At 44.0% G+C, this 25,009-nt stretch overlaps 1 protein-coding gene across 5 annotated transcripts in view; it reads right to left on the reverse strand.

Moving 5' to 3' along the window:
- AOPEP (aminopeptidase O (putative)) overlaps window positions 1-25,009 on the reverse strand; it is a 374,597-nt gene that overhangs the window by 116,410 nt on the left and 233,178 nt on the right. For all 5 annotated transcript variants that reach the window (XM_030919337.1, XM_030919338.1, XM_030919336.1 and 2 more), the window contains 3 exons: window positions 17,381-17,483; window positions 16,681-16,788; window positions 5,174-5,217 (listed from right to left, as the gene is read on the reverse strand). In XM_030919337.1, coding sequence (XP_030775197.1) covers window positions 5,174-5,217; window positions 16,681-16,788; window positions 17,381-17,483 — 255 coding nt within the window. The remainder of the gene's footprint in view (window positions 1-5,173; window positions 5,218-16,680; window positions 16,789-17,380; window positions 17,484-25,009) is intronic.

Raw genomic sequence — 25,009 nt, forward strand, 5'->3', positions numbered from 1 at the left:
ACATGTGGGTGGATCTCAAAGCTGTGCACAGTTACTTATTTTCTTCCTTTTGTTTTTTTTTTTTTTTGAGACAGGGTCTCACTCTGTCTCCCAGGCTGGCATGCAGTGGCACAATCTCAGCTCATTGTAGCCTCAAACTCCTGGGCTCAAGCCATCCTCCGACCTCAGCCTCCCGAGTAGCCAGACTACAGACACGTACCACCATGCAGGCTAATTTTTTGTATTTCTTGGAGAGATGGGATTTTACCATGTTGACCAGGCTGGTCTCCAACTCCTGAGCTCTAAGGGATCTGCCCGCCTTGGCCTCCCAAAGTGCTGGGATTATAGGCATGAGCCATGGTGCCCAGCCGATTTATTTTCTCGATCAAAACAAGTCATTTGTGCTTGGGTAGATAATAAAGATTGCTGAGGTCACACTTATAAAATGAGTACCATGTAGCTCCGTGGGGGAGGAACAGTATTAGATTAAAACAAACACAGGCACATGCACACACAAACACAGTAACTGATGGGCAAGGAAAGAAGTGGAGCTCTTACTAACACTGAAACACAAGGCAGCAAGGACTCCGGCACAAGGCGTTCCGCGGGGCTCTTGCACCAGGAGAGGCGGCTGCTCAGGATTTGTCTGGGTTTTCTTCTGAGCGCTTTTAGTTTTATCTGACAGCATCTTTCTGCCTTCAAATGCTCACCCCTTTCACTCCCTCTGCCCCATCCAGACTCCCCAAACACCTCCCCTCCTGCATTTCCATTGCTACTTCAGAGTGTGACTTAGTGACAAAGAAAGAAAGGTCAGACTCAACTTTCACAACCAAGTCTTATCTGTGGCAACTCTGAGAATGCCTTGGTCACTCATTACTCTCAAACCCACCGCCACCGTCACCGTCCCTGCCACAGCTCCGGCTCTCCAGGTCTCTTGACTGAACCGCTCTATTGGTTTCTAATTGTTGTCCTGGCTTCCAGTCCTGTCCACCCCCATCTCTCTGCCACACTGCCCTTGGCAGATGTCTTTCAAATCTGTTGAGGGTGCTGCCTTCCTTAAACCCGTTAGAGGTACAGGTGCCTGAAGGCTCAAAGCTGGGACTGTTGAGACCCTCTATATGTCCCCAGGATTCTGAACCTCAGCACAGCACTTCCTACACGGAGTCATAATGACTTGTTTCTGTTTCGTCTTCAGTAGTCAGCTAGGAGCCTCCTAGGGCTACTCCTGGGATTTATTCCTCTCAGTTCCCCCATGTCCAGCCCAAAGCCTGGTATGGGAGATGCTCAATAGAGAATGTTGAGTAAATCAAAGCAAGGGAACAATGTAAAGGCAGGAAGGCCTAGAGAGTGCTGGCCCCTGAACATTGACGGACTGGTCTAATCTGAAAAACCTTGCCTCAGCAGAACGGCTCACGTGCCTAACAGATGTACCCAAGGATCAGTTTGCAACAGAGGCCAAAGATTAGAGGCTCCGGGGGGTAGGTGTGGGGCCTTTGGAGACCTAGATAAAATTGGTACAATATGTCGCATAACTAATAGGGTAAACAGTCTGTTTTAATAGCTGAACTAGATTCTGAGATTAGTTAGCAGGCAAAAAGATTTTTAATTTCAAAATATATTCTGGTATACCTGCTGAAATCAATTCATTGTAAAAGAGAAATCTCCTTAGCTTTTAAGGAGATTTTTTTAAAAAGAAGCTTAAACCTGCTAGACAAAACATGATCCTAACCGGGAGAGGTATCCTATCAAAAGGCATGTGATTGGTGATTGGGGGCTGCCATTAAGACAGGGACACTGCTCTTAAGTTCCACAATTACAACAACAAAAGTCTCTTTGTGGGCTCAGTGTGCAGCCTCAATAAATATTCACAATGATAAAATCCAGGTTCCCCCAGAGCCAGAGGGCTTAGGGGCCATCCAGATGAACTCCATAACCTTATGAGGAAGAGGATTAAAAGAGAAAAGACCTCCAAAACTAAAAATGCACTTTGTTGCTTCAGTGAAAATTGTTATATTTATGCCCTAGGAAGTTCTTTTGAAAGAATACATGGTCACCACTCAGAAACAGACTTTAGTAACAGCCTAAGAAAGTAGTACACCATTTCTATTAATTTTCTTTTTTTCTCTGTTTTAGTTCCGAAGGAAAATGCTTCATTCTGTCAGAGGACCTGAAAAGTTATTCTGGGGTGGGTACGAAGAAAAGGAAAAAAATATACCCTGCAGGTAAACTATCTTTTTGATCTTAACAGCCACATGTGATGGGATTTTTGCATGAAGAAATCCCGTATGTCTGGTTTTTTTTCTTTTTTCCAAGACAGTAAATCTGAAAACATTTCAGACCTCCCAAAACAAGCCACATTTCCTTTGAGCAGCCTCCCAAAACACTGAGACAAAGTTTTATCCAGAGAGACTGCGTGGGACCTTAGAAATCCTGGCCAGTTTTCTAAGGCCCCATGCTATCTCCCTGGATAAGATTTCTTCACTATCAGAAGGCATGAACATGAAAAGGTAGAAACAAAGAAATTTATCAAATATGGGTATGTTAATCCTATATGATGCACTGGCTTGCTTTATGTGTGTGTGGGGGCAGAAAAACACAGTCAGTGAAGCAAGATCTAGTGTTTGATATACAGTCACGTGTTTAAAGCTAGTAAGAGTTTGTTGCATTGTTCAAAATTGCTGGAAGCGAGGAAGTGAAATGTTCCCAATGTAAAAAAGGGGTGGATGTCTGGGGTGACTGATGTCCCAGCTGCCCTGGTCTGGTCATTCCACATGGTATGCATGCACCAAAATACCACATGCACCACAAATACAGACCCCTATTAAGTATTGAAAATCCTGACTAACAATAATACTTCCACTATTGAAGAAAGAATTTGGAGCCATTCTGAATGGAAGGTGAAAGAGAAGTTTACACAGAAAAAGCCAAGCAAAAACCCAATGCTTGGAACAAAACTTCCACGTCCTCATGAGCCCTGGATCCTCTCCTGAATCTGCACGTCATCCCCGGTACCCAGTCTGGTAGCATAAGCCCTGATACTGTACCCTGGGGACACCCAGTTCACACTGCCTATAAGACAGGCTCATGGACATGGAGGTGACTGGCCTTGTATGAATCTAAGTCTATGTCCGTGTCAAAGAATTCATTTCCACACTTGGAAGTCTGTTCCATGCATAAAAACGTAGTTAAAACTGTGGGTCAGAAATGAGGCAAGCAATGTGAACTCTTCTTCAAAGAAATGTTTAATTTCTCAAGATGCCTCCGTTTAATGTTTGAATACCAATTTTGCTATTAGAAATTATGTTGGCCGGGCGCAGTGGCTCACACCTGTAATCCCAACACTTTGGGAGGCCGAGGTGGGTGGATCACGAGGTCAGGAGATTGAGACCATCCTGGCTAACACGGTGAAACCTCGTCTCTACTAAAAATACAAAAAATTAGCCGGGCATGTTGGTGGCACCTATAGTCCCGGTTACTTGGGAGGCTGAGGCAGAAGAATGGGGTGAACCCAGGAGGCGGAGCTTGCAGTGAGCCGAGATCGCGCCACTGCACTCCAGCCTGAGTGACAGAGCGAGACTCTGTCTCAAAAAAAAAAAAAAAAAGAAATTATGTTTCAGGGTATTCACATTTTAATGCCTAAATCAAGATAGGAAATTAGGCGAGAGTTGGAATGAACGTATTTAACCCCAAACATTGGTCCTAAGACCCTTTTGCAAACCCTCTTGGTGGTCAGCCAGCCTAAAACTGGATACCTACAAAAATGAGAATCTCCTTCCTTCCAGGGCGGTGAGCTGGTGCTGAGCTGTGTACTGAAAACACACAGGCCAGATCCAGACGGGCCTCATTCCATCCATCCATGCTGTTTTGCTTGCTGAGGGATCTTGGAGTCTCAGTCTCCCCATTTGTAACATAGTAGATAATAGGTTCTAGAGCCAGACTGCTTGGGCTAAAATCCCAGCCTGCCGCAAACAGCTGTGAGATCCTGGGCAGCTTACTCAGCCTCTCAGTAGTATCTTGGTCCTCTTTTTGGTACGATCAGGATAAACACATCATGGACCAAACAGTGTTGTTTTGAGGATTAAATGACTGTCTGCATGTGCTCACTTCAGCGCTGGCCTATAATAGTCACCACCATGACGATGCTGAACAGAACTGTACTAAGAGTTAAATGATTACTGGATCTAGATCCTGGATCCAGTGCCTGAAACACAGATGATTATAATATCTACACCAATCATTAATTGAACACCTACTTTAAAAACATATGCTAGCCCCTTTAACCCTTTCGAAAACCCTGCTAGATAGGTTAAAAAACTAAAATTTGGAGGGATTATGTGACTTGTTCCAAATGTCATAGTTAAGAAGTGGCAATCCCAGCACTTTGGGAAGCCAAGGCGGGCGGATCACTTGAGGCCAGGAGTTCGAAACCAGCCTGGCCAACATGGCGAAACCCCAACTCTACTGAAAATACAAACATTAGCAAGGTGTGGTAATCCCAGCACTTTGGGAAGCCAAGGTGGACGGATCACCTGAGGTGAGGAGTTCAAGACCAGCCTGGCCAACATGGTGAAACCCTGACTCTACTAAAAATACAAAAATTAGCCGGGCGTGGTGGGCACCTGTAGTCCCAGCTACTTGGGAGGCTGAGGCAGGAGAATCACCTGAACCTGGGAGGCGGAGTTTACAGTGAACTGAGATCGTGCCACTACACTCTATCCTAGGTGACAGAGTGATACTCCATCTCAAAAAACAAAAGAAGTGGCAGAGCTGGGTTTAAAATCTAGGAGAGCCTGAGTTTACATCCCAAGCTCTTACTACTATACTACATTGTTGCTTTTAATTACACAGTATTTCCTTGTATTAAGCCACATTAACTGGAGCTGCCCTGAGTTTCTGCACCTTCCTCTCCTCCATTCTCTCCACAGCAGCAAAGGCCACAGGCTGTGCTTGGCTTGCCTCCCATCCCACTTCTGGGGCCTGACTTTGGGGATCTTCGGTCGTGCACACTGGCTCCCAACATCCACCGGGGCTCGCCCCAAAGTCTGGCTGAGGACCCTGTACTCCCACTGGCAGAACTAGGTCCCTGCCGCTACTCCACAGAAAGACTGAGCTCTCTAGGCTGTGACAAGCCAGCCAGCGGCCATGTCACTTTCATCATGAAAACTGGGTTCTTCATTCCTACACTGGTCCTTACCTTTTTTCTTCTGGGATGTTCTCCAGTAGCATTTGAAGGAAATCCTGGGATTAAAAAAAGCAAACCATTAAAGATGTCCATCAATAAATAACCCTGCCTGGAACCATGCCAGAGGCTGAGTACTCCCAGCTACGGGCAGCTCACCTGCTAGAGAAGCTAGACCTATGCTGACTTCATAGACTAGAGACTCAATTTATTAATTTCCCAGGGTTTCAATCGAATTGTTGAAAGAGATTTGTTTTGTAAAAAACAAGAACACGTTAAAAAGTGGACTGTTTGTTATTCTGACCTAATCCAACAGTCTGTTTTGTTTTGTATTTAGCCATTTTCAAAAGGCTGGCCATCAAGTAAAGCATTATCCCTCTCTACTCCCCCATCACCTCCAATTCCAGAACCTTCCCTAGAGATGCCTGCACTCCTAGAGGCTGGGAACGAACTGCAACTCTCTTGCATTGCTCTACCAAATGGTAAAGATAAATATCAAGATGATAAATAGGCCATCAAGGAACAAAGGCGTCCACAACTCCAAGCATGGCTCACAAGCCCCTGCCTCCACCTGCAGCCTCCTCTCATGCCCTTGTACAAGTCCTTGGTTACCGGACATTTCAGATGTTTAGATAATAAGTTTTTTAGATCTAAAGGCATGGCTTACACACACACACACATTTTATTTTCCTTTACTATGGAAAATTTCAAGCACAATCAAAAGTAGACAAAATCTTCACATACCCACCAATGCCCAGCCCATCCCACCCTATCCCCTTTCCCTCTTCCTTTGTTATTTAGAAGGAAGTCCCCAACATTACATAATTTCATCAGTAAAGGTTTTAGTAAATATCTCTAAAAGATAAAGACTCTTAAAACATAACTACAAAACCATAAACACCTAAAAAACTCAAACATTCATGTTCATTTCTATTTAACTTGTACTGCGAGTACTGTGACCCCCTTTTCCAGCCCATTTAATTCTGGAATCTTGATGTGTTCTTAACTAGGGCTGTCAGATAAGAAGAGATGCCCAGTAAAATTGGGGGCATAATTACGTTAAAAAATTATTTGCTATTTAACTGAAATTTGAATTGTACTGATTTTTCTGTTCTGTATGTTTATTTGCTAAGTGTGTAATCCTAGTGTCAACCTTTCCTCATCTGAAAATTTAATAAGATATACTTTCGATAAATACAGAACATGAAACAAACAAGAACAATATTTAACTTTCTTGGAACTTGATGATATTGAGTAACAAGTAAGATCTATACTTGAAGTTTTTCTTTTAATCAATAGAAAATAATCTTTTAAAATGGGTCTGCCCAAACATGACAGACAAGAGTCACCCCAGACTGAGCCTCCCGATAGAACCACGTCTGCAGATATAGACTCCACAAGACTCTGATGACACCCATTTAACTGCAGACTGAGCCTCCCGATAGAACCACGTCTGCAGATACAGACGCCACAGGACACTGATGACACCCATTTAACTGCAGGCTGAGCCTCCTGATAGAACCACATCTGCAGATACAGACGCCACAGGACTCTGATGACACCCATTTAACTGCAGACTGAGCCTCCCGATAGAACCACGTCTGCAGATACAGATGCCACAGGACTCTGATGACACCCATTATCTGCGAGATGGAAGCAGTAGCACAGATCTTCGCGTTACAGAACAGACAGAATTACAGAGGAATGGAAATCTGCAACCCATTTTTTTTTTTTTTTTTTTTTTTGAGACAGAGTCTGGCTCTGTCGCCCAGGCTGGAGTGCGGTGGCCGGATCTCAGCTCACTGCAAGCTCCGCCTCCCGGGTTTACGCCATTCTCCTGCTTCAGCCTCCCAAGTAGCTGGGACTACAGGCGACCGCCTCGTCGCCCGGCTAGTTTTTTGTATTCTTTAGTAGAGACAGGGTTTCACCGTATTAGCCAGGGTGGTCTCGATCTCCTGACCTTGTGATCCGCCCGTCTCGGCCTCCCAAAGTGCTGGGATTACAGGCTTGAGCCACCGCGCCCGGCCTGCAACCCATTTGTATGATGAGGTGTTCTTCCTCTGTCATCACACAGAAACACAGCCATCGCTACACTAGTGAAGCCGGCGGTCTACGTGGTGGTCCCGCTTCTACCTGTTCACGGGTGGTCACAGTCCGTTTCTTCCAGAGACAAAGTCTCCCTATTAAGAGCATTAATGAAATATTTATTTCTTGCAATGTCTGTTCTTCTGAGACTTCGTTTATTGGTGTTTGACGTGAAATAACAACACAAACAGTAATAAAACTAATGTTTAAAAAATGGACCACGCAAAGAAAATGGGAGTGGGGGACAACCCCAAACTGATTGATGCTCCACAACTGAAGTCGTTCCTTGCACTTGCATATATAGAGAAAATACCAAAGGAGACAAGAGCAGTATTTAGAACACAAAGAAGTATTTTTGCTGGAGGTTCTTAGAGTTATCATTCTTATTATTTAAAAATTATTTTGCAAAAACATTGAGTTAGACATTTATTTATCACAATCTAATGTATTATTTTATAAATTTAATATCTTAATAGATAACTCTGTAGATTAATTTCTCACTGGCTTGTGGATAGGATTTTTGATTCTTAAAAATCCAAGTCCTTGTAGGGGCTGGGAACAGCAGCTCACGCCTGCAATTCCAGCATTTTGGGAGACCAAGGTGGGCAGATCATGAGGTCAGGAGTTTGAGACCAGCCTGGCCAACATAGTGAAACCCCATCTCTACTAAAAATACAAAAAATTAGCTGAGTGTGGTGGTGTGCACCTGTAATACCAGCTACTTGGGAGGCTGAGGCAGGAGAATTGTGTGAACCCAGGAGGCGGAGGTTGCAGTGAGCTGAGATCGCGCCATTGCACTCCAGCCCAGGCAACAATGCGAGGCTCCGTCTTGGAAAAAAAAAAAAAAAATCCAAGTACTTGTAATGATAACTTTTTACTAATTTTACTTCATTATCTCCTTGTAGCCCATACTAATGTATCCTATATTTGCCTGGTAATTTATGCTCAATTATATGGGGGAAATTACATTAATTCAATGGCAACGAGGGGAATGTAATTGCATGAGAAGCAGGAAATTCAGAGTTAACCTTAATTCTGCCCTTTTGCATTTTCCAATCACAATCGGATCCTTCTGTACAGGACTGCAGAGCACAAGTATCCAGAATTGGGTGTTGAGTTCAGGGTAAGCGCAGGAGGCCCCGTGAACCCTGCTTCGTGTTGAAGGAAGATGGTTGTCCTGCTCCCAGTGGGCTGCGATCCTGGAGCACCTGCCTCTTCCTACCCCAGAGCTCAGGCCTGCAGGCAACAGAGCCGTGAGCTGCAGGCTGCCAGCATTGCTGGGAATGACAGGCCCAGGGCATCCTGGGCATCGCTAAGACATGGGGTCTGCTTTCCCACAGGCTATGGGAACGTCTTTCTACAGCATTCGATATTCTTCTCTTCTGTGCTCCACCCCATTCAAGACCGCAGGTCTCATCCAAGCAGTCTCTGTACCATCCATCCATGGACTTAACCCACTGGCCCTTCTGACTCCTGCCACAGATTCCATCTTTAACCATGAAACACTCGTTTTCCTGTTTCTTTTCATAAATTGGCATATACCTCTAGAGTGGACTTATGACAGAAGCTTTTTCCACTTTCTACAGCACCAGAAAATAAAAAGAAAAATGTCTCTTACGATTATTCCTTCCTGCACCACCTCTTTTCGATCCTTTCATCTGTCTTCTTTCTTTCCTTCAGTGTATTGGCAGTTTTGTGAAAGCAACGTACAGATCTTATTCGAACAAGGAGGACATTTTTCACAGCTGATTCTAGAATCATCTGACAAAGTTAGCTAGCAACAAATAGTAGGGCCCCAGTTTGTCACCTCTGTAGTAGGCCTGAAAACAAATTAAAACCAAAGCCCACCCCCCACTCCCCAAAATCTACTGATAAAACAATAGAATTTTTTGAATCTATGAAGGGGAGGAAATTCTATCTGGACCCTTGGCAATGGTTATAAGCCCACACTCCAGTCAGAAAATACATTCCTTCAGAATTTTTTTCATTTCCTACTTTCCTAATAATCTATATGCCAGTCAGGTCCGTCGCATACAGCTTGTTTTGATTAACACCTAATAATGCTAAATTAAGCACTACACATTTTTAAAAAACTAACACTGATTTTGGCACATGGCTAATTTGGTAACTATTTTTTAGTACTGGTGAAAGCATTCAACAGAAAGCAGGTACATGTAGATTCTACTGGATAAACTGACACCGGCTTGACTATTACATGGGGCTAGCAATTTCTGTCAAGTATTTTATGAATAATTATCATGTTCATGGGGAAGGGGTGGGAGGTAGTAGAGGCAAAACAAAATATTGAAGGAAGGATAGGACTGGCAGGATAAACACTGAGAAGAAATGAAATAGTCGGCCGGGCGCGGGGGCTCAGGCCTGTAATCCCAGCACTTTGGGAGGCCGAGACGGGCGGATCACGAGGTCAGGAGATCGAGACCATCCTGGCTAACACGGTGAAACCTCGTCTCTACTAAAAATACAAAAAACTAGCCGGGCGAGGTGGCGGCGCCTGTAGTCCCAGCTACTTGGGAGGCTGACGCAGGAGAATGGCATAAACCCGGGAGGCGGAGCTTGCAGTGAGCTGAGATCTGGCCACTGCACTCCAGCCTGGGCGACAGAGCGAGACTCCGCCTCAAAAAAAAAAAAAAAAAAAAAAGAAATGAAATAGTCAGGAAGAAGTCATTGTTAACACTCAAGAGAGGGCTTTTGGCGGGGCTAGAAAGATGGTAATACTGGCCGGGCGCGGTGGCTCATGCCTGTAATCCCAGCACTTTGGGAAGCCAAGGTGGGCGGATCACGAGGTCAGGAGATCGAGACCATCCTGGCTAACACGGTGAAACTCTGTCTCTACTAAAAAAATATAAAAAATTAGCCAGGTGTGGTGGTGGCGCCTGTAGTCCCAGCTACTTGGGAGGCTGAGGCAGGAGAATGGCGGGAACCCGGGAGGCAGAGCTTGCAGTGAGCCGAGATCACACCACTGCACTCCAGCCTGGGTGACAGAGTGAGACTCCATCTCAAAAAAAAAAAAAAAAAAAAAAAACAAAAGAAAGATGATAATATTGAAATGCTGGACAGGGAGAGCATTTGGAAGGGAAAAGACTAAGATGTAAATTGGAAAAGAAACTGGATCATAGGACCTTCATCATCAATAACTAACTAGCAATTTACACAGAAACACAAACCATTAAAGTAACTAAAAACTTAACCAGCAGCATTCAAACAAGGACAGCCTCATGGGATGAACTTCAAAAAGACGCAACTAAGAAAGAAATCTAAGTTTCAGACACAGCTTCTAACTCTCCCTCTGCATCGACCCCCAGCCTCATGATTAGCCGTAAGAGCACTGATGAACCGCACAGACCCTGCGAATTCTCACAAATATCCACACATCTGGGGAAAACAGGAATATATTTATCTTTCTTCTTGTTTGCCTGTGGAGGGGCTGGAAGTGTTTGCTGGCAAGAGACGAGCAAAACGTGGGGAATAAACAACTGAGGACGACTCCGGGGAGCTGCTCACGTTCTAGGGCTGTCACCTAAGCTGCAGGAACAACATTAATTGAGGGGACACCCGCAGTGTGAAAAAGCTACACCCATGTTAGGTCACAAGAATCTTGGCAGGGGACATTTAACAAGTTTTCAAGAGCAGCCCAGCCAAATTTCCCCAACAAAGGCCGTATACAACTCCAGCGGAGCGCCTCTCCTCCTCCCCTCTATACATAACATCCAAGTTCCAAACTGTAGCTCAGAGGGAGAGAAAAACAGGCACAGGGTAAGTTGGAAAAGGAATCAAAGACAATGTTCCAATACATATGAGAATAAATGAAAGGTCAGGAGAGTGCTACCCAAGCTGAGAATGAGCAAAAAGAAACGTATGGCAACCATGCAAACTAACACAACAACAACTCACACAGAGAGAGAAAGCAGCACAACACATAAAAGACAAGGAATCCCGCCTTGAAGAAAACATAATCCAAGGAATAGAAGAAAATGCTCCATGAATACTTTCCACTATAAAATAAACTAACAACTACAGAAAAAAATAAGAACATAAATTTGGTAAAATGAAAGCTCAGAGATAAGTTGACAAAACAACAAAATGAGATAAACAGAGATTTCATGGCAAAGGCAATACATTAAGGACCAGTACAGGAGCGCTAATAAAATAGAAACAGCATGGAAAAGAACAGACATTAAGGAAAATAACATTAATAATAAAGGGGTTGCTTGGGATTAATACAGGTCACGAAGAAGAAAAAGAGAAACGCAACTGGAAAATAACAGGTGCAGAGGACAAAGATGATATAACACAAGGACAACTGGTAACCCTGAAATCCAGAACCCTGCAAGGGGGAAATGAATTCAAAAATACAATGAAGACATACTCACTGAAAGAAGAAAGAATAGAATTTAGGACTAAAATTAAAATGCACACTATTTTTCCAGGGGGAAAAAGGATAGAAAACCATAGGCGCCAAGCCATTTCCTGATAAAATTACTAAACTTCAAAGACAGGGAAAAAATTCTTCGGTCATCTAAGAGGTATAAAGGGGAAAAAGTAGATTGACTCCAAAAGTTTCCACAGCAGGATTTAATGCCAGAAAGCAGCTGAGCCATGTCTGAAAGTTTTGAGGGCAGGATAATATAACCCAAGAATATTATATCCAGTCAGTTTATATTTCAAATATAAAGACAACAAGCAAGCATTCTGAAGCAGTAAGAACTCAGAAATCATAAAGCCTGTGAATCTGCAACTTGAACACAAATTTGATAATGAAATTCAGCCAGCAAAGAGCTCAATCAAAATAAAATATTCATTAAAAAAAGGTAAAATAACTGGAGGTAAATACTGAAATCCTTTAACAAGCCAAGATTACACAGCTATGAAAATTATGGTCATAGTACATTTTGTAAATGAAGTAAACCTTAATATATAAAAATAATAATTAAGAAAAATTTAGAATTAAGGGGAAAGTAAAGTACATAACTATGTAATTCCTCATCTTTTTTTTTTTTTTCTTTCCCTGAGATGGAGTCTTGTTCTGTCCCAGGTTGGAGTGCAATGGCATGATCTTGCCTCTCTGCAACCTCCACCTCCTGGGTTCAAGCTATTCTCCTGCCTCAGCCTCTTGAGTAGCTGGGATTACAAGCGCCTGCCACCATGCCTGGCTAATTTTTGTATTTTTAGTAGAGACAGGGTTTCACCATGTTAGCCAGGCTGGTCTCGAACTCCTGACCTCATGATCCACCTGCTTCAGCCTCCCAAAATCCTGGGATTACAGGCATGAGCCATCGTGCCTGGCCAATTCCTCATCTTTTACAGTAGTGAATAAACTGATGTCTTCTAAAAATGAAATATATAAGTAAAGGGAAAAAATAATTTCAACCTCCTAATTCTTCTATAATTATGTTTCTTAACTACAGAAAAATCTTTTAGAAAATAATCTTTCTTACATTTATCTTAAGTTTGGGAAGTTATCTCCACTTTAGTTGCTTTTTCATTCATTAAATGCAAGTAAGAGAAAATTTAAAACATTTCATTAAAACGCACATATAATATATACCTATTTTTATAAAACTGTTTCTGTCCAGTGACGTCAGTCTGTACACATGCATATACCGTATATACATATATACACAGATACATGTATAGACATCATGTATAACATATAACCATTGAGGGATAAATAGTATGATTTCTGGAACGTCATTCACACAATATTAATTATAGGCATTTCTGGGTGGTGGGATTTTGAGTAATGTTTCACATTCTTTGTATTTTTCTGCATTGCTTATAATTTTTTACAATGAGTATATGCCAGTTGGAAAAGCAATAATTTCCAAACTTAATACAAAGCTACAGTAATCAAGACAATATGATACTAGCACAAGAATAGAAATAATGATTAATGGAATCGAATTGGGAGTCTAGAAGTAAATGCTTACATTAATGGCCAACTAATTTTTGGCAAGGGTACCAAAGCAATTCAATGGAGGGAAAGAACAGTCTTTTTAACAAATGGTTTATGGGACAACTGGATATTCGCATGCAAAAAAAAGAAGTTGGACTGTTATCCTCACAACATATATAAAAATTAATTCATCACGTCTGTCATCCCAGCACTTTGGGAGGCCGAGGCGGGCGGATCACGAGGTCGGGAGATCGAGACCATCTTGGCTAGCACAGTGAAACCCTGTCTCTACTAAAAATATAAAAAATTAGCCAGGCGTGGTGGCGGGCGCCTGTAGTCCCAGCTACTCGGGAGGCTGAGGCAGGAGAACAGCATGAATCCAGGAGGCGGAGCTTGCAGTGAGCCGAGACCACGCCACTGCACTCCAGCCTGGGTGACAGAGCAAGACTCCGTCTCAAAATAAATAAATAAATAAATAATTCAAAACGGATCAGAAAACTAAATATAAGAGCTAATGCAATAAAACTCTTAGAAAAAAAACATAGGAGTGAATCTTTGTGACCTTTAATTAAGCCACAGTTTCTTAGTTATGACACTTAAAGCACAATAAACCAAAGAGAAAACAGATACATTGGATTCATCAAAATTAAAAACTTTTGTGCTATAAAGGACACCATCAAGAGAGGAAAAACACAAAACATAAAATAAAACAAAATATTTGAAAATCGTATCTCTGATAAGGGACTTACATCCAAAATAAATGAAGTCCTCTGAAAACTCAAGAATAAGAGACAAATAATCAAAAATTTAAAATCAGCAAATAATCTGAACAAACATTTCTCCAAAGAACAAATGGCACATAAGCACATAAAAAATGCTCAAAATCATTAGCTATCACAGAATGCAAATCAAAACCATCATGAGCTATAATTTCACACCCACTCGGATGGCAATAATAAAAAAATCCAGAGGGCATTAGGTGTTGGCAAGTGTGTGAAGAAACTGGAAGCCTTGTGCATTTCTGGTGGGAATGTAAAATGGCACCGTCAATATGGAAACAGTATGGCAATGCTTCAAAAAGCTAAACATAGAATTATTGTATAAGCCAGCAATTCCACTTCTGGGTGTATACTGAAAATAACTGAAAGCAGGGACTTGAACAGATACTTTATACACTAATGGTCATAGCGGCATTATGCACAATGGCCAAAAGATGAAAAAAATGCAAATGCTCATGAAGGAATTAACGGGTGAACAAAACGTGGTATATGCATGCAATGGAGCATTCAGCTTGAAGAAGGGAAGAAGTTCTGGCACATGTGCAACCTGGTGCCTCCTGAAGACATCATGCTACGTGAAGTCAGCCACACACAAAAGGACAGACACTGTGTGGCTCCACTTACATGAGGTGCCCAGAGGAGTCAAACTCACATAGACAGAAAGTAGAATGGTGGCTGCCGGGGCTGGGGGAGGAAAGAATGGAGGGCTATCGTGATGAAATATTAACAGTACGGGAGATGGACGGTGGTAATGATTGCACAAAAATATGAATGTACTTAATGCCACTGAACTGTGAACTTAAAAATGGCTAAAATGGTAAATTTTGTTTTGTATATTTTATCACAATTAAATGAAAATTAAAATTAAAAAAAGGAAGTACTGATACATGCTACATGAACCTTGAAAACATTATGTTAAGAAAGCCAGACACAAAAGGTCAAAGCATATGATTATTTTATGTGAAATGTCCAGAATAGGCCAATTCATAGAGACAGAAAGCAGGTTAGTGGTTCTGTGGGGCTAGGGGAGTAGAAGTGGGGAAATGACTGCTAATGATTTCTTCTGGGTTTGGTGAATATGTACTAAAATTAGATAATGATGATGGCTGAACAATCTTGTGAACATACCAAAAACCACTGACTTGTAGACTTTCACAGGGTTAACTTTATGGTATGTGAATTTTATCTCAATAAAGTTGCTATGAAGAAACAATGAAGTTGTTCAAAAGAGATAAACAGGCTGGGTGCGGTGGCTCACACCTGTAATCCCAGGACTTTGGGAGGCCGAGGCGGGCAGATCACCTGAGGTCAGGAGTTCGAGACCAGCCTGGCCAACATGGTGAAACCCCATCTCTACTAGAAACACAAAAATTAGCTGGGCATAGTGGTGCACGCCTGTAATCCCAGCTACTCGGGAGGCTGAGGTGGGAGAATCGCTTGAATCCAGGAAGTGGAGGTTGCAGTGAGCTGAGATCACACCGCTGCACTCCAGCCTGGGCGACAGAGTGCGAATCTGTCTCCAACAACAAAAAACAACAAAAAAAGAGAGAAGCAAATGAGGAACTGAACGGTTTGGTTCAGAGAGCAGTAAGAGTCCATGGAAAGTGAAAATCAAAACCTCCAAAGCCATGGTAAATACAATGCACGTATTTGACACTGCAGTCTCTTGGTGAGACGTGGCTTCAAGCAGCAGGAATTCGTACTAACCTGTCAACCAAGCACGTAAGACTTTTGAACCAGTTTTCGAATCGCCTTTCCAAATATATGCTTGGGAGGATTTTCCCCACACCCAATACAAGAATAAAAAGAACACAGAGGAACAGCGGTCCGGTCTTGCTACACTCATGTGATTCTTCCACCTGCGTTCAAACTACACGTGCACATCCTTTACATCTAACGTTGCAGATAATGGGACTCGCAGCTGTATACGAGCACAATTATCAAACATGAAAAAGCCCCACTAGTCCAACCCATGCTGAGGGTGCATCACCTATTTTCTATTACTTATGAGAGTCATTTTTCAGAGCCTGCCACTCCTTGTTAACTTCCTTGCTACGTGCTGCTTGGCCCCATACCCAGATAAGCTGACAGGGCCTCTCTCTGATAGTTTTGTAGCCAGGCTGTCTGCATATTTCAGTGTATCTTGTTATTAATCTATTGATCAGATATTTATGGAGTACGTACTGTGTGCCAATCACGTGCTAAGTACTGGTGAAATAGAAATGGTCTGGCCTTGTTGGGCATATACGTAGAGTGGAGGAGAGAGAAAAGAAACAAATAGCCCCCTAATGAAAATATCACCGCAGACAACGGCAATGACAGTGAGGGCAATGGAAGGCAAAGGGGTGGCACGCGTGGGCCTGGCTGCAGGTCTGTTTAGCCGGCTGACGTGGAGGCTGTGGCACTCAAACTGAAACTAGAAGGTAAGAAGGTGGCATCTTCCAAAGAGAAGTCCAGGTAAAGGCGACAGCAGGAGTGTTTCGTTTTTGTGTCTAAGGTCACTCAAACTATCCACGTCGCTGTGTACGAGGCAGCTTTGGGTTACAGTTTATTTCAGAACGACAGAGAGATCACCCTCCCTAAAGCAACCACTTTCTTTGTGTCCATTTCATTAACTTCCTGTTTTTCCCACTGCATTACATGGGAAATCTTTTCCCTACTCTTTCCTACTGGCATAATCTAATCTTCACGTGCCATACCCCCTCCAATTATACATCACGGACTCATGAGGATCCACAAATTACCTGGGAAAGAATCAGCTGTCCATGAAATGCGTGCACAAATTTTCTTAAAAATGAAAAATAGGTTTCATCTCCAAGTCTTTCGGCAAGAAACCGAAGAAGGAAGTAGCCCTAGAAGACAGAAAGAAGAGACAGAAAAGGAGGCCTGCCATGAGTTCATAAAAAAATGGTTACATAGTCAGCCCTACCTAACCCACAGTCACTTGTGCACCTAGAATGTGCTGTCCTACCTATCCCTGGCTGCCCTTTCCATTTTCACCAGGAAGGCTTGGCTTGGAAATTAATTAGTTCTCAACTCCTTTCTGCTTGGACTTGGTTCACATGAAGCCTCGTTGTCCAACGCAGACGAAAAGAGAAGAGAGACCCAGCTCTTCTCTACTCCAGCTACCAGAAAAGGTCTTTACAACAGAAAACACTTTCTTCTCACCCATGTCTTTCAGTTGGAACCTGACAGCAATGTGAGAGTTCTGCTCCTCAGGCAGGCAGAACAGAGGTACAGGGCAGGGAATATTTCAGCCTTTTTTCATTCAGTCTTTCCTAACACGGTCTCCTTTTGGGGGCATGAAGTGCTTTAATTACTGAACCCTCAGATATCATTACAGTATTTTCGCCTCAGTCATGTCACTCATCATTATCGTTTAATTGGATAGCCTAAAAAGCGCTGCACCACAACAACTGGCTTCTGCAACTGAGATGTGCTTACCTTTAAATAATGCACCTGCATGAAGATCTTCTCCGGATTGAGTCCATGCTTGATAACAGATGCTCCTGAGTCACTTGTGTGGCCAGTTTTGTCTTTACTGGGTCTAAAATGATTCAGTAACAGTTTATTTAAGTATAGCACATTCTTAAGTAATTACACCATAAGAGCATCTTATTTCTTATTTTCAGAGTTGCTCAATATCACCCTGATACTATTCAACAGTACCAGGTATAATTTAGAACAGTTTGTATGACATACTCATCTACCGAATAAGAAGGGATTTATATTTGGGTTGGGAACCTGAAGTTGGCTACTGACAAATATTTTACAACAATGTATCCAAAATTAAAGCCTGCCAGACCCTCAAGGGATCTCAGCTCCACCATGAATTATCTAAGAACATATACCCTTTTTTGATGACAGACTGGGAAATGTAATGGAAAATGAAGCTTTACTTGGAAAAGTAAAGAACTTATATCTCTTTCAAAAAATTTTGAAAGCCTCAATGTTATCCACTTCTCTGGATTTGCATTTAGTAATTAAGGCTCCTTTAATAAATATTTGTACTTTCTATCCATATTAGAATTACAAAAACAAACAGGTCACAGAAGCTCATGTTTTTAGAACACGTGGGGACATCAATAATCACATACTTCAACTTCCTCATTTCACACATGAGGTAAACTGAGGCACACAGACGTTAGGTCTACACTAAGTTTGTCCAACCCACAGCCCACGCGTGGGCCACATGTCGCCCAAGATGATTTTGAACGCAGCCCAGCACAAATTCATAAACTTTCTTAAAACATTACGAGATTTTTTTGCGATTTTTTTTCTTAGCTTATCAGCTGTCGTTAGTGTTAGTGTATTTTATATATGGCCCAAGACAATTCTTCTTCTTCCAGTGTGGCCCAGGGAAGCTAAAAGACTGGACTGGACAGTCATGGTCCACTCAAAGTCTTATGCCTTTTTTTTTTTTTTTCTTCGAGTCAGGGTTTCACTCCCATCAACCAGACTGGAGTGCAATGGTGCGATCTTGGCCCACTGCAACCTCTGCCTCCTGAGCTCCAATGATCCTCCTGCTTCAACCTCCCAAGTAGCTGGGATTACAGGAGCCCACCACTGTACCCAGCTAATTTTTGTATTTTTTGTAGAGATGGGGTTTCGCCATGTTGGCCAGGCTGGTCTCGAACTCCTGAGCTCAAGCCATGTGTCCACCTCGGCCTCCCAAAGTGCTGGGATTACCGGCGTGAGCCACCGCGTCCAGCCTTCTGTCTTGTTTTGATTTGTAGTGACATTAGGACTGAAACCAGTGACTCATTATCTGTGAAGATCTTTTCCACTATGCTCTATGGCTTTAACATTTTAAATATGTTAAATAAAATACAACAGATCCTTTGAGCCATCTAGCAAAGATGTGTGCAGTGTTACAGTATAGCGTCAACAGCTAGCTAAAATCAAAATAAGTGAGGAGGTATTTACAGCTTTCGGATGTTCTAGAACCGGCCACTCACTGGATCAACACTGAGGAGCGCTGTGTTGAGGCGAAGGAAGCCAAGGAACCACGAGAGGGTTGGTGCATCAGAAAAGCAAGGGGTTATTTTAAAAGGTAGCGTGGTGGTGCAGAAGGTACGCGGCCTTTGGAATACGAGACCTAGTTTAGACTAGCAGCCTTACTTCTTCCTACCCGTTCCTTACTAACCTTCATCTACTCACGTGCGAAATGGGAATAATCCTACCCACCTTCCCAGATCCTGCAGAGAATAATTGAAATAATACATTGCAAAGCCCCTAGCAAGGGCCGGGGATACAGAAATTACCTACTAAACTTAACAAACTATTCCATTTGAGCACACAGGATCCCTGATTAGGTCTTAACTGAATATTCTGGGACATTATCCCGGCAGACACAAGGCACAGAATCAGCAGATACCTAAAGGAAAGATGATGATGAAAACCATCAGAGCTAACTGCATACTTTCCACTTTTCTACTTGATCCCTGACTTACCTACATGCCCACACTTGTAAGAATAACTAATCCATTTCATCTTCGTTTAAGACTCCCCTGAAAAGAATCAGCTTTTTTCACTGCTCTCAGGTTTGTCCTGCCATGCAGTGTTTTTGTAAGAAAGCCACACTAGCCTCGATAAGGAAAGCCCATCAGCCACTGTCTGGGGAAGAAGACTTCTCAAGCGTCAGTCTGGACTCAGACTAGGCTGCCCAGCCCCAACACGGGCAGAGTTGCCGCGTGTCTTTTTTGCCCTTGAGCCCTGAATTGACGCTGCTCGAAGGGGAGGAACGCAGAAGAATGATGTAAATCTCTGCTCAGAAGGCTGGCTTCCAGGCTCCAGTTCCCAATGACGCCTTCAGTTGCTGTTTTTTCCTTTGCCTAAAAATGTCCTTCCCAAAAGCATCCATCTCTCTCTTCCTCCATCCTCTCCAAATGAAGAAGTGCTCAAGAAAATTCTTCCTGCTGACAGCATTCAGAGCCAACATACAAGAGATTCCTCTGATAGCAGCTTGGTGTGGAGAGGGCAGGGCACAGGCAAGCTCTGCAAGAAATCAGAGGGTGGTTTCTAGGAGGAAAAGACACTCCGTGAATGGAAGCAGGAAACTTCCATCTCTGTGTTACTCTGGTTCTCACAACGCTATGAACACCAGGTCTGGGTAGAGAGACAGAGTTCAGGAGAGAGCAAATGAGCTACGGCCACACGCAGAGACACAGACAACTCTCTCAGGTCAGTCGAAGGAGGCAGGCCCACGAAGCGCACATACAAACGTACAAGTCCATGTCAATGGAATCCAAGAACAGGCAAAACTGACCTATGGGGACCGAGATCAGAATAATGGTCATCTTGGGAGGGAGTACTGACAGAGAGCAGAGAAACGGGAAGGTTTCTGAGATGCTGGGAACATTCTATAGATTGATCTGAATGTACTTTCATGGGGATAAATCATAAAAATCCTTCGAGGCATCTAGCAGAGACTTGTGCACTTTAATGCATTATGTTACGCTTCATGTAGAAACTGAAGAGATGCACGTACAGCACACACTTGTGAGCAGGAAAGGCAGTCAGTCTAGCCACTCTTGTGCCGCGAGCACACGCCTAGGATGAACTAAGCCCAACGCACCTGAGGACCAACGAAAAAACATTTTTTATATGACAACATGAGGCAGGAAGGACTGCGGCAAATCCAACTGATCGGTCTCCTCCCATTCTCATTTGCCTTCTTCCTTGCCACTTGTATGACTGAATCTGAAAAGCTAATGCTCATTTCCTATTTAATTCTTTTTTTTATGATTATACTTTAAGTTCTAGGGTACATGTGCACAACGTGCAGGTTTGTTACATAGGCATACATGTGCCCTGTTGGTGTGCTGCACCCATTAACTAGTCGTTTACATGAGCTCATTTTCTAAGTGGCCCTTGCAGCTGTGGACAGCCAGGGCCCTTAGTCCAGGCCAAAAAGACAAAAGCAGATGTCTGCTGGGACTGCGTGCTGGGGGGGTTCTGGCAAAGCTTTTGCTTTCCTGACGAAGGGGGAAATGTAACTGCTACCACACCCCTTCCACCACAGGCAGGGCGGATGGAGCTGGGACGGCCATCTTGCAACCACGAGGCAGCAAACCAGCACTCTGTGGAGAGCAGAATGGACTGAAGGAAGCCAAACAGCCTTTAATAGCATCGTTCTGCTGTGGCCAGCCTGGGGCTGCCTGCCTTCTGACTTTTTACTGTGTATGAAATATAACTACCATTTGTTTAAGTCAACCATTGCTTTATTGCTGCAATAATTGTAGCCAGATTTGTTTCTAACTGGACTAGTACTAACAGCTAACGTTTCCTAGCTCTCCTCTGTGCCAGGTACTCTGCCAAGCTCTTCTTATTATGCATCACACCCTCTTCCCTCATAAGATTCTGATGAGACCAGATCCTGATTATACACCCATTTAAAAGCTAAAGAAAGTGAGACCTAGAGAAGACCACAAAACTGGTTAGTGGCAGAGTCGAGGCAAGAACCAGGTCCACAGAACACCGAAGTCCTTGCTACACTCTGGGGCCTCCCCAAGATCCAGGTCCCCATCTTGGCTGTGCCAAGTACTATCTGGAGAACCTTAGACAAATGGCTTGCCCTCTCTGAGGCTCAGCTTCCTCACCTGTGAAGTCTGCAGTGAGGCTCAGGTCGTGGAAGCATTCCAGAAAGCAAGAGTGTTCAGTATCTCTTAGACATTACACTCTGGTGTTTATTTCTTTGGCTGGAATACATGGAATGGGAGAGATCAAGTTACCAAGGTCGTCTGGGCTCAAACGCCCTTGGCTTCTGTTGTACCTGGCACCAAATGCAACAACTGAGATTGACGTGCCCTTTCCCTTCCCCACGCCTTCCTTTTCCACCGCAACCACAGAGGCGATGTGGATATTTAAAGAGTGGGCAGGTGGCAGTGATATTTGGTATATAATGATTTGATTTGGAATCGGGCCTTCTGAAGAAAGGTCCAATCCTGCAGGATAACCCCCAGGGTGGGATTTGGGAAAATGCCTCTGAACAGTCCTCTGGCATGTCAGCTGGGTCTGAACACCCACCCGCTGCTCTGCCCCCGCCCAGACGGGCCATCCAGCAGTACTCTCTTCCTCGCACGCTCCCGGCAGTCAGCATGAGCGTTACCAGAGAGTCTTCATCTGTAAACTTGCTGCTGCCAGGCCTGAGCCAGGGACTAAGCACACCAGAAATGAGACAGAAGGGAATGAATGAGCATTTCAACATCTCAGTGTTTCTGTTAGTCGCAGCTGCCCCACCAGGTTTGACAGCTTTGAGAACAGGGCCTCACTCACCCTGCAACAATGGAGGAAGTGAAATCTGACCCTTGGGTAGAGACTGGCCTGACAGTGCACATCTGAGCCCCAGATGCACAGGTGAGACCCGCAGGGGAGGCAGCACGACACACTGGGTGAGGGCTTGGACCCACGGCTCTCCACTGCCACGTGACCTTGAGCACGAGCCCCATGCAGCCCAGCTCCCTTATCTGTGAAAAGGGGACAGTAAGAGTCACTGGGGCAGCTCCCAGGGCTGAGTGGCACCAGAGCACTCGGCCAGAGCTCCTCCTGGCATGCAGTAGCTCGGTGGAAATGCGGCTATTTTCTGTGTTCTGTGTTCTGACTGAGGCTCCAGTAGCATCAACTGAACCTTCCTCTGACAGGCAAAGACATGAAGAGACAGGGTGCCGTGGGGGAGGGCTGGGGAGAGACACAGGAACTCGCTCTACTACGACAGTCACTCCTTGGGAGTCTAGACCTATTCCAAAATGAAAAGGTTTCAAAGACACCACACACAAATGCAGCCTATCCTCTCCCTTGGTGAGATCACTGATTCTGAATGCAAACCCTTCAAGGGCTGGTCTTTAAGCTCCCTGACTCATCACCATCAGAAAATAAACAAAAGACACAACAAATTTCAAGAGCCAGGTAAAGTACTACGAAGCTAGGTCCGGGCATCGTCCCTCCACACTCATCCCCTGGGTCTGCGCCGCGCCACGAAAACACCTCTTGGTAAAAAGTGAAGGCAGAATGATGAAAGCACAGGGATTCTCTCTTCACTGTTTTCGGTGGCAATTTTCCTATCTATAAACTGTGAATAATGAACACTTGCCACTGACTAGCATTTGCCGTGCTACCAAAAGGTTGTGGATAAACCTTTAACTGATAAATCTGTATTGTGTCAACGCCGCTGGTGTTTGGCAGATGTGGCTGTCTGTATGCTTTTCAAAATGGATTGAACAGCTACCCAGCAGGAAGAGCTTCCCCACGAGGACCATCAGCCTGCAGCAGACACAGAAAGATGTTCCTCTGCTGTTGAAAAAGGCAATTGCTAAGATGATTTAAGACAGAAGGAGGACCCCTCTGAGGAGCCACAGGAACATAAAGAAGGTTTATTCTGTCCTCCTGATAGTGGAAGGACCTGGGGGTGGGTACCGATAGATGTCTCAGGGTCCCAGGTCAGCTGCTAATGAAGGTGATAAGGAGAAACTCTCTAGTTAGCAGAACTGTGGCAAATGCAAACAAACTCCACACATTTTAATAATCAGGGTAGGAAAATCAAAGATGAAACTCAGAAAAGCAATGAGTATCAACACAAAACCAAAAATGTCCTCAGGTCTTGACTGCCCATGTATCAGATATTCCTTTCTGAGAAGCAAAACACCACATGGAGAAAAAATAAGAAGCCCATCAATGCAATGGTCTGAGTGCTACACTGCCTCATTCAACACAACAAGCGATGATCTGGACACATTCTCAAAAGAGACAGAGGAAAATGGAGAGCCAAGACACCCATGTGACTGCACAGGTGGTTTCTGCTAAGGGTGGTTTTCAGAGAACACGGACAATAGTTGAACAGGACGCTGGAGAAAGGAAAAACCCATACTACATAAAGAGAGCTGGGAGGCTGTAAAATGACTGCCAAGAAGGTAAAACTTCAGGACGAGCTAGTGGAGACGGCCCAGGACAAAAAAAAAAGGCTTTGGAGGTGAAGTTGGGAGCCTAAGGAAGACCAGGTGCCAAGAGGTGGCAGAAAGAACAGAATGACTCAACTCCCATTTTGATTCAACTTTCCTGCCAAGGAGAATGATTTTCAAGCTACTCATGGTAGAACGAGCCCTGCTGCGCGGGGACTGCTGCCCGGTGCTGGTAGACAGGGCTCCTGGTAGACAGGGCTCCTTCACCCTCTAAAGGAGTTCCCGTTCCAAGTCCAGGCGAGGGACAGGCTCTAGCTCTGAAAGCGTCCACCTGTGATATACGTGAACCCAGATCTCTGGGGGGGATCAATTCACACAGACAATGAGAAGGAAGCTGAAGGAGGTAGACAGCTATTCTGATCTGCAAAGATAAGAGATGGGGGGAGGGGCCAAATGTGTGATGACATTATTGAACAGAGTTTAATATGAGCACTTAAAAGAGAAAATGATGAACTGCAGGAGTTAGAATGGGATCCTGAGGGCCACTTCCAGAAATTCACTGGGGGATCCTGACTTCTGCACGGCAGTTAGTAGAATGCATGTGGTGGCAAGCATGCAACGGTGAGCATGTGGTAGTTGTTTCATGGCTTTATAGAAGGCTAAAAAACGGAACCCCAAGGGTGTTGATTAATTATTTGCTATAACCTGGACAGAGGTCCTTAGGGCTGTGCCCAAGGAATGCTGATTTATTGGCTTAACAGATTTGCCTGTGAGCTACAGCTGGGAGTCTACCTGGTTGACTGACAGCATCCACAGTCAAGCACAGCAACCACAGGCTGAACTGAGGGTCCAATGAATAAGAAGAAAATATCTAATAGAGAGAAAGAGGTTTTAAAAAATTAACTGTTTGCCTATGAAAACTATTTAGTATATTTAATTTTCTGTAAAGTCAACACGTGGCAGGAGGTGACTGCTGTGGCTTCCAACATAGTAAGCACAAGGCTGGGCTGGGTCAACAGGAGGAATGCAGATGTAATGGGAATCCCATGGGGGTAGGTGATGTGGAGAGGAGCAGTTAGGAGCTGGGCTCTGGGGTCATATGTGCCTCGGCTTTCACCCCAGTGCTGCTGCTTACCTGCCGTGCAGACAAGGCCACCTTTTTACTATCTCCACGCTC

Source organism: Rhinopithecus roxellana, chromosome 16 (genome assembly GCF_007565055.1).
Source record: "Rhinopithecus roxellana isolate Shanxi Qingling chromosome 16, ASM756505v1, whole genome shotgun sequence".
In the NCBI taxonomy this organism is placed as follows: domain Eukaryota; kingdom Metazoa; phylum Chordata; class Mammalia; order Primates; family Cercopithecidae; genus Rhinopithecus; species Rhinopithecus roxellana.